The sequence below is a fragment of the Rhinopithecus roxellana genome, chromosome 5 (genome assembly GCF_007565055.1).
Source record: "Rhinopithecus roxellana isolate Shanxi Qingling chromosome 5, ASM756505v1, whole genome shotgun sequence".
Classification (NCBI taxonomy): Eukaryota; Metazoa; Chordata; class Mammalia; order Primates; family Cercopithecidae; genus Rhinopithecus; species Rhinopithecus roxellana.
This window is the reverse complement of record NC_044553.1, coordinates 16,861,271-16,872,151: the sequence shown is the minus strand read 5'-3', so window position 1 is coordinate 16,872,151 and position 10,881 is coordinate 16,861,271. Positions and strand designations below refer to the sequence as shown.

General features: G+C 39.5%; 1 protein-coding gene across 1 annotated transcript; it reads left to right on the top strand.

The window, feature by feature from the left end:
- Positions 1 to 6,504: 6,504 nt before the first annotated feature.
- On the top strand, positions 6,505 to 7,436 carry LOC104673109 (olfactory receptor 4N2-like). Its single transcript, XM_010377039.2, has one exon. It carries the CDS (start codon positions 6,511 to 6,513, stop codon positions 7,417 to 7,419), a length of 909 nt encoding a protein of 302 aa, XP_010375341.2. The 5' UTR covers positions 6,505 to 6,510; the 3' UTR covers positions 7,420 to 7,436.
- The last annotated feature ends 3,445 nt before the right edge of the window (positions 7,437 to 10,881 follow it).

The following is a 10,881-nucleotide window of genomic DNA, read 5'->3' as shown; positions in this document are numbered from 1 at the left end:
TACCCAGGGCCCTGGTGTTGTAGGCACCCGAGGGAATCTCCTGGTCTGCAGGTTGGAAAACCTTGGGAAAAGCCTAGTATCTGGGTTGGAATGCACTGTTCTTCTCGGCACAGTCTCTCATGGCTTCCCTTGGCCAGGGGAGGGAGTTCCCTGAACCCTTCCACTTCCCGGGTGAGGTGATGCCCCCCACACTGCTTTGGCTCACCCTCAGTGGGCTGCAGTCACTGTCTAACCTGTCCCAGTAAGATGAGCTGGGTACCTCAGTTGGAAATGCAGAAGTCACCCACCTTCTGCATTGGTCTTGCTGGGAGCTGCAGACTGGAGTTGCTCTTATTTGGCCATCTTGCCAGCCACCCTCTACAGTTTGGTGAAGCCTTTAATTGAAAAATTTGAGTCTGTATACACACACACACACACACACACACACACACACACGCACATGTATTTTTTGCCTTATCCTACCCCTGCTTGTTTTTGTGGTACAAAGCAATAATCTCTCATCATTTATTTAATATTTTTCTCCTTTTGAATTTTAATTATAACATGTAAATTTACTTCTCTCAAACTTCTGTTTACTTCTGGACTAATAAACATGCTTCTGAATAGGGTTCTGTCTTTTTCACAATAGGATTTTTGTTTTAGAACTAGAAAGTAAGTCATCTTGGTATTACGTAGCACATTTAAAAAAATTTAGTTCTTGCAAAGCTCTGGTATTTTTCTTTGCCTTATTTAGTTGATAACTAATATAGTTTGCCTAATAACTCCCTTTGGAAGCATTCAGTGGGTCATGGTAGTCTCAAATCTCAAAAGCACTTTCTCCATTACAATAGAGAGATTTTAAAATCTAAGGTTCCTCATGTGGCAACCAACATTTATGAACAATGGCAGAATTGGTTAGTCTTAGTTGGAGAGGGGGGATGGCTACTTTGTGAGAGTAACATAAGATCCCTGAAGGCTTAAATTTCTGGAGCTCTTCATATATATATAAGAAACAAGAAGAAAGGGACAATAGAAAAAATATTGCAACTATTTTACTTGTTTACCTGATATCTTAGATTGCAGTTGAATAGACAGGTCAGAGTAAAAGCAGGAATAGCCACAGGCTAAGGTCTAAATTCAGCAGTGGGGCACTATGTATTCTCTCTCCTAATAGATCTCCATCTGCATTTAATGCTTGGGATTACTTTACTGGTGAACAAAACTTTTAATTCTATTATAATTTTCCATAGACTGAGAGAATCGACATGTGTTAAAAACCAAAGATCATACAAGTGACTGATATGTATCATTTTCCTTATTAAATATGGAAGAAAAGGGAGGAAGATGCAGAAATGGCAGGCTAAAAGCTCCAGAGAAAAACTTAACAGATTTTATGATTTTGCAGAAGATAAGTCCTTGACCTCTTCATTTTCACATTCAGCAGGTATGAAAGTTTCTACTGTTGCATATGGTTCTATCATTCATTCACAGAATTTTGACAGAAAGTTGTAGAACTGAAAAAAGTCTGATATACAAACCACTAGCTGCATTGGCAATTTTATGTTACTGACCCTCCACAATTTGTCTCTACTAACTATTCAGATTTATGCAACTACCATTATCCCAGGGGTTACTCAAAGACATTGACAGGAGATCTAGCAGCATTCTGTCCATTCAATATAACTACTTTTACCATCTAAATATTTTCAGGATTAACTTTGGTTGAAGCATACTTGAATGAATTCCTCATTTGATCCTCATTATCACCTCATTTGGTCATCATGTTACCCACATTGGACCCAAAGAGTCAATACGTTAATCTATTTGCTAGATGAAAACTCAGGCTTCTGAAAGCTAAGTAACTTTCCAAGAATCACACACTAAGTTAATTGCTAAGTCAAGGCATGAGAGTCAGAGACTTGATTCCCAAACCAGGGATCCTTTTATGTTATTACATTGCCTAAAAAGCTGACATTCAAATGGAATTTAGAGGTCATTTAATCTGGCCATCTCATTTGATTGATGAATAAATTTTCTGGCTAAGAATCTATACATTTGTTTAGTGCTTTATATACTCATCATCAGCATCAGTATAAATTAAATTTTCTGTTATGTTCTCAGCCTGATTCATACTTTTTAGAAAATGCAAAACTTATTATTTCATACTTAAATAATTTACTAACCTTGTGTAGTTAGTAAGTTATTACTAACTACTAATATTACATCCCTAGTTTTGAAATTTTTATTCAATATATTTATTTCATTAGGATGCTCCTAATGAAATTAACTTCTTTTTTTAAAAAAAAGAATTATCTCATTTTTATCAGTTTCACTTACAAGCAATATATATGTGTATATATGTATATATATGTATATATACACACACATATATATATATGAAGTAATTGATAAGTGACTCAGAGTTGGCCAATTGCAAGAATACCACTTAAAAGTAAATGGTTATTACTGAAGAGTGAATTATACATTTTCATTTTGTAGACTTAATATTTAAAATGGAAGATGGCAGGAAGCACACACATTTCTCAGTCTTGTTAGGAAAGAAAATGACAATGAGATTTTCTGTTTTGTTTTGTTTTGTTTTTAGATGTATTGGCAAGACAGGCATGGGGTAGAATGGAGTAGCCATGAACATAGAGGAAAAGTGGAGAGAGTGAAAACATTTTGGAGTGAAAAAACATAGATATATTTAAGGGAGAAGAAAGAAAAAATAATAAAACACAATATTTAAAGAGAATAAAATAAAGCCAGAAAGACACAGAGAGGGGAAAAAGAGCAGGCAACAAATTAACAGGGAAAAGAAATCACAACCAGAAAAAAAAAAAAGAAAATGAACTGCTTATTGATGAATAAAGAAAGAGAGAAAAAGGAAAATAAGAAAGGAGGTGGAGTTAACCACATAGGATCTCTAAACACCTGGCTCCAGGAGCCCATCTGACCACAGTTCAGACTCCAGGCATGCACACATAGAGTTGCCTGGAGATGTTTCTGTGTCTCCAGCCTGCAAATGTGGTGAACCCTTCTCCTTCATCTTCCCTATTTCTGTAGTGTGTCATCATGGCCAGAAACTGATGAATCTGTGAATTAGCTGAAATGGCAAGAAGGATTAGAGATAGTGAGGAGGGTATGGTACAGACTTTTGACAGAACTTTCTCTACTAATTTGGCTAAAATAAAACACTTTACTCTGATGATGCCGTCATTTATGGATTTTTTTTTTTTTTGGTAGACACTTATTTTATTTTGCTTAGAGGAATGCTCATCTGGTTAGTCTCTGTGTCTATTCCAACCACCATTTAGAGAAGGTAGAGCTGATTCAAAGATGGAAATGGGACAGGGCAGAAAGTTGATCAAGATGTCAAGTAGTACAGAATCCCATCTGTTAAGAAACAGTAGAAAAATAACAGTGAGGCTGGGACACACGCAGAATGGAAGAGTTTATAACCTTCAATTTCAAAGTCCTTCAAAAATCCTCAAAAGTCTCCGGTATATTGTTAAATGTTAACACATCAAGAAATACTTCATTCTATGTGAGTATGTGGGATGCATAAAACATACGAATAAGTACAGTTGATCCCAGAAAAACATGGGTTTGAACCACATGGGTCCACTTATATGTGGATTTTCTTCCACCTCTGCCACCCTTGAGACAACAAAACGAACTCTTCTTCTTCCTTCTCCTCCTCAGTCTACTCAGTGGGAAGATGACAAGGATAAGAACTTTATGGTGATCCACTTCCACTTAGTGAACAGTATTTATATCTTCCTTTCCTTATGATGTTGTTATATTTTATTTTCTGTAGCTTATTTTATTGTAGGAATATAGTATATAATACATAAAACATAAAAATATTTGTTATTCAACTGTTTATGTTACCAGCAAAGCTTCTGATCAACAGTAATCATTGGAAGTTAAGTTTTTAGGGAGTCAAGGTATATGCTAATTTTTTATTGCACAGGCGTTCTGTCCCTTTAACTCCTGCATTGTTCAAGTGTCGACTGTAGAAGGGGCTCTTGATTTAAGGAAATATTTATATAGGCAGATAGTAGAATAAATGTTGAGACAAATGGCTGGCAAAGAGGGGAAAGGTTAAGACATTGAGCAGAAAAGCTCATTTGAAGGACCTACAAAATATTTTTTCCTATTACAATTAGTGTGTGTCTGTATGTATTTGTGTGCATATGTATGTGTTCATGTGGTATTTGCATATGTATATATGATGATGTGTTAAAGGATGACTTTCATAAATTCCACCTGTGGCTGCAAGTAACATCCAGAAATTTCTGTATTAACCACTCTATTCTGCTCTAGGGATACATAAATCAGATAGTTTTAATGCTTCTTAAAATATGTACCTTAAGATAACACTCTATAGATGCACTATCTTTTGGTGTTTGCTTACTTGTTTGATTGATTTGCTATTTCTCTCTTCTTTCTTCCCTCGTACTCTATCTTCTAGACTTTCTTTTCTAGGTACTGTCACAGTAGCATTTTCTGTCAAAGATTTTCCCTTCCTTCTGCACCCCATGTGCTAGAGCACTTATTTATTTATTTATTTATTTTGAGACGGAGTCTCGCTCTGCCGCCCAGGCTGGAGTGCAGTGGCTCGATCTCAGCTCACTGCAAGCTCTGCCTCCTGGGTTCACACCATTCTCCTGCCTCAGCCTCCTCAGTAGCCGGGACTACAGGCGCCCGCCACCATGCCCAGCTAATTTTTTTGTATTTTTTTAGTAGAGAGGGGGTTTCACCGTGTTAGCCAGTATGGTCTCGATCTCCTGATCTCGTGATCTGCCCGCCTCGGCCTCCCAAAGTACTGGGATTACAGGCATGAGCCACCGCGCCCTGCCGCTGAAGCGCTTATTTAAAACAAATACACTGCTTAGTTAAATCATATGAAGAATATCCTTTCATATTATAGTTTGTATTTTGTTGTAGGCTAGCAATTTTCAAACTTAAAAAATTTATTCCCATAAGACATTTTTTGACTATGTAACCTTAAATGTATGCATATTTATTTATAAAGTATATATAAACCATTGTACTAATGTTATCCATTATAAATATTAAAAAGTGAATTTAGAAAAGAATGAAATATTGTGATATGTATAAAATGTTTTACATCTACTAAATATAGATAAATTACTATGCTCTTCCTATACTTCAGTGGATTATCATGTGCACCTTCTGGAATGAGTATACACCATGAAACAATCTGAATTTTAAATATGAATTTTCTTCACAATGCACATTGTTTTTCTTTTTATTTAAAGAAGGTTGAACTTACAAATCAAAGCAATATGGGAGTGATTTTAGATTAGCAATATTATTTTTAGTTATTCAAATGCAAGAAAAGAACATTCGTTCATTAAAGGTGTGATTAAAAAATTCTTTATCTATTTAAACTGAATAGTATACACTTGCCTTATCCTACTTTGCTCTACTTATCAAGCAAAGCAAAAAATAAAACTCACTCTAAACTTAATATAATCACAGGAGCTTTTGTTTTCTCATCTTTGAAATGGAAGAATGACTACAGTATCTTTATGGCTACTTACAGTGTATCTATGCTATGATTTTATGAGTCGAGATAATGACATTTTGAAGTTTTGTATTTGCAAATTTTATATTGTAGCATATTGTTTGTTAAAAGGCTGTGTCTTGGGTGTCATACTGGGAACAGAGAAAGAAATGTGTTGAGTTTATTAGTATTTGAAACTCAAAAAGTGCTAAATTAGCTGCATGCAGGTGTGGAGTGGCCACAAGAGTGGTGCTCAAACAGAGTTATGGCTGGAGCACTATGTCTGTGTTAGGTCAAAAGTGGAGCTACAGCTTGGGATTCTGGTGAACAGTCTGGGAAAAGAGTATACAAGGATATCAGACCAGAAGGAGTATAATAAGAAGTACATTAGATGATTAGTCAGAGGGCAAGAAAGAGAGTTACCAGCTAGGAACTGGAAATTACACAGGAATTGAGGGAAGAAAATGTCTAGGGAAATTTTGGGGTGGTGTGGACAAGGAGAAAAAGGGTCTAATCCCAAGAAAAGAGCTAAGCCTCAAGCACAGTATATCCACAAAAACTCAAAGACCTTCAGATGCGAAGTTAGGTTGTGTTTCCATTAGGAAACTTGAATGATTTAAGAATGTAGGAATCCCAGCATGGAGGATGCAGGAATCCCAGAGTGGAGGATGCAGGAATCCTAGTGTGGAGGATGCAGGAATCCCAGCGTGGAGGATGCCAGACTCCTGACATGGAAAATGATTCTGTAGAAGCACGTGGTTGAATGGGAATAAAACTGTAGCTTTGAGAACTGTATTTTTTTGTCATTTTAAATTTGGAGAAATTAAGGTAATGGAGTTTACCCAGAATAAGAGAGGGATGGGAAGTGTTGTTTTTAGCTGAAGTACTGTATGTGCCAAATATTTTTTAGCAGTAGAACTAGTATCTAGTTGGAAGACACAGAGACATAGAAATAACAATTAATTCTGCTTGTTAATGTACTGCAGGCCAGGGAAATGGAAAGCGAGAACGGAACAGTGATAACAGAATTCATCTTCCTTGGTCTGACCCAGTCTCAAGATATTCAGCTCCTGGTCTTTGTTCTAGTTTTAATTTTCTACTTCATCATCCTCCCTGGAAATTTTCTCATTATTTTCACCATAAGGTCAGACCCTGGCCTCACAGCCCCCCTCTATTTCTTTCTGGGCAACTTGGCCTTCCTGGATGCATCCTACTCCTTCATTGTGGCTCCCAGGATGTTGGTGGACTTCCTCTCTGAGAAGAACGTAATCTCCTACAGAGGCTGCCTCACTCAGCTCTTTTTCTTACACTTCCTTAGAGGAGGGGAGGGATTACTCCTTGTTGTGATGGCCTTTGACCGCTACATCGCCATCTGCCGGCCTTTGCACTATTCAACTGTCATGAACCCTAGAGCCTGCTATGCAATGTTGTTGGCTCTGTGGCTTGGGGGTTTTGTCCACTCCATTATGCAGGTGGTCCTCATCCTCTGCTTGCCTTTTTGTGGCCCAAATCAGCTGGACAACTTCTTCTGTGATGTCCCACAGGTCATCAAGCTGGCCTGCACCGACACATTTGTGGTGGAGCTTCTGATGGTCTTCAACAGTGGCCTGATGCCACTTCTGTGCTTTCTAGGGCTTCTGGCCTCCTATGCAGTCATTCTTTGTCACATACGAGGGTCTTCTTCTGAGGCGAAAAACAAGGCCATGTCCACAGGTACCACCCATATCATTGTTATATTCTTCATGTTTGGACCTTGCATCTTCATCTACACGCGCCCCTTCAGGGCTTTCCCAGCTGACAAGGTGGTTTCTCTCTTCCATACAGTGATTTTTTCCTTTGTTGAATCCTGTCATTTACACCCTTCGCAACCAGGAAGTGAAAGCTTCCATGAAAAAGGTGTTTAATAAGCACATAGCCTGAAAGGGGGGGGGGGGAGAATAAAAATAGAGTGTAGCATTTTTTCTGAAATTGATTTGTTTATTTCCAAGCACTGCAATCATTGAATACCTCCCATTTGTCAGGACTATTCTAGGATCTGAAGAAAGAAATTAATGAGGCAGATAAGGTCTATCTGCTCTCCAAGAGATATAGTAAAAATAGTAAAAACTAGTAAAAATAGACCACCATTAAGGTAGAAAATAAACAGCATAGTTTCAGGAAGAGATATTGCTCTGTAAAAACTAAAAAGAAAAGTGAAATGATAAATTGTGACTGTGGATTGGGAGTAACAAATTTGTGTTTAACAATCAAAAAAGGCCTTGAGGAGCTGACATTTTGGATCATATCTAGATAAACTGAAGAAGCCAAACATGCAAACATTTGGGGCTATAGTATTCTAGATAGAGGGCACAGGTAGTGCAAAAACTCAAAGATGATGATGAACTTGGTATATTTGAGGAATACGATTAAGTCCATGTTACCCGGAATATAGTAATTTAATGAGAAAATGATTAGGCTTAAAGTTGGAGATAATGGTAGTGTCAAAAACATATGGTCTACATAGTAACTATGAGTTTTAATTTTATTACAATAAGAAGCCATTCTGTGGCTTTAAGCAAAAGAGTGATTCCTCTACTGAAGGTTTGTAAATGACTTAGGGCTGTAAACTCAAGATTCTATGCAGATATCAAAGAGTTTAAAAATATCATTAAGAGGTGTCCCGACCTGCAGGACAGTCGAACGGGCCCTGGAAGGGGGAGTGGGAATGGAGGAGACAAGAAAACACAAGAAATGGAGACAAGACAAACAGCCTGATCAAGTCTCATTTATTGAGTGTAGGGTCATGCCTTATATAGGCTGGCAGGGGAAGAGGTTGGGCCAGGGCGGTGACGGGGGGCCGGTCTTCTCAAATTACAATCGCGCATGCGCCGTGGGTTTGTACTGTTCCCGGGCGCGGGATGGCACCTGCGCCCTGGGCTGCATATCTTCCTGGGCGGGAAAATGTTTGCGCACGCGTGGGAAAGGTTGGCGCGCACGGGAACAGTTTTGGCGCGCGCGGGAGAAACTTAGGCACGCGCGGGAAAAGCTTTGGGCGCGCGCGGGAAGGGTTTGTAAATAAAGAACCCGGGAATGTGCCCTCTTGTCTCCGCTTTGCGGAGATCAAGCAACAGAGGTCGGCTAATTCCGGGCCTCATGGCTCCGGACAGGTCCCCCTTTTTTATATATAATTATGGCTAGAAGATTGTCCCTCGGGAACTGCACCTGTCTTAGGTTGGAGTAATGCATCTCATCACTGGTACCCATCATGGGATTAGGCAGTAGCTTATGACGGCCCTCCTGTCTTAGGTTAGTGAGAGATGATACTCTCTTACCCATCATTGGCTGTCCAGTTCAGCGCATAGGGAAGGTGGTCATAATGGGTGTGAGTATGAACCACCGCGATCTTCTTGTTCTAGGCGATGATAATGGACCTGTATAGGCTTCGCTTGGATAGCCTCGACTTGTTGCTTAATGAATGTCATGAGCTTATTGAAAACCAAAGGTCCTACAGAGAGTAAAAGCAATAGGCAAAGCAGGGGGCCCAGGAATTGCATAAGATAGGGAAGGAGTCCATGGAACCCAGTCCAAAACGGGTTATCGGTTATTTCTTTTCGTCGTTTTTCTAGGTCTTCTTGTAGACGCCTGATTTTATCCCTGACAATCCCGGATTTGTTGGCATAGAAACAGCACTTCTCCTGTAAAGCCAAGCAGATGCCTCCCTGTTCTGCAGTTAGTAAATCTAAGCCTCTTCTATTTTGGAGCACTACTTCTGCCAGAGAATCTACCTGATCTTGTAAATCTTGTATAGTACTCGAAATGGCCTGCATATCTGAGATCAGTTGGCGAGACAATTTGGTATATTGAGTAACAGAAACCCCTAGGCCTGTAGCCCCAGTTGCTACGGCAGTAGTTATGCCTAATCCTGCAAGTGAGGGGATAAATTGTATTGCCCTTTTGTTTCTTCCTAAAAAGTGATCTATGGCTGGGATAGGCACAGGTTCATCTCCAGGGATAATGTCTATGTCTGGTAAAAGTGTGGCTAAGACACAGCGTCCTGACCAGTTAGTAGGTAAATAGGTATAAGCCCTATTATTGCCACATATTTTTGACACAAGGTGGGACTGTTGGCCATACCTTGAGGTAACACTTTCCATTGGTATCATTTCATTGGTTCTTTGAAATTTACAGATGGTAAGCTAAAGGCAAATCATTTTTGGTCAGTAAGATGAAGGGGAATTGTAAAAAAGCAATCTTTAAGGTCTATGATAATTTTAAAATATCCTTGAGGGATTGCTACCGGAGAGGGTAGCCCTGGCTGTAAGGCGCCCATAAGGACCATAGTAGCATTTACTGCTCTTAGATCTTGTAAGAGTCTCCAATTTCCAGATTTCTTTTTTATGACGAATATGGGGGTGTTCCAAGGAGAGTTGCTTTCTGTAATGTGTCCTGCCTCTAATTGTTCCCGCACTAACTGTTGGGCAGCGGCAAGCTTCTCATTGGTTAGTGGCCATTGATCAACCCAAACGGGTTCATCTGATTTCCAAGTGATTGGATAAGCAAATTTTTGGGGTGCGGGCATGTCAATGACCACGGTTAAAAATTTCCAAGCCCCATTTTATCCAATTTTCCTATGGCTGGGATTGGCTGTAAAATGCCATCTTCTCTTTTTCCTAACCCTTTTCCAGGGTGGTAGCCCTGAGCCAACATTTGTGCAGTGACTATATCATTTGGGCTACACATCATGACCCTCATTTGGGAGAGAAGATCTCTACCCCAAAGGTTAACAGGCAAATCAGGGATAACAAATGGCTTAATGAGACTGGAATTACTTTCTTGATCTCTCCAGGTGAGGTATTTGGAACTTTGTCTAGGGTTATTACTTTGCCCGATTCCTCGTAAATTTGTTAAGGTCTCTGAAGTGGGCCAACTGGAGGGCCAATCTTGTTGCTTAATAATTGTTACATCGGCCCCTGTGTCTATCAGTCCTGTAAATAACTTTCCATCTAGCCACAAGGTGAGAGAGAGTTTTTGATTAGTAATGGGCTGTACCCAGTAGGTGTCTGAGGATCCGAATCCTCCCTTTCCCCTTAGGGGCGATTGGACTTTATTAGCTGTTTTTAGCAATGGTAACAGGAGTAACTGCGCTATTCTATCCCCTTGAGGAATGATAATGATGTTGTCAATAGCCTTGGCCATGATTTTGATTTCTCCTATATAATCACTATCAACTATTCCTGGAAAGACCTCTAGGCCTTTCATGGTGATGCTGCTTTTCCCCAGGATTAATCCGAACATGTTTGAGGGTAGGGGCCCATATATACCCGTACTTAGGGCCTGAGGTCCCATTTCAGGGGTTAATACTGTGTGGGAGGTGGAACAGAGGTCCA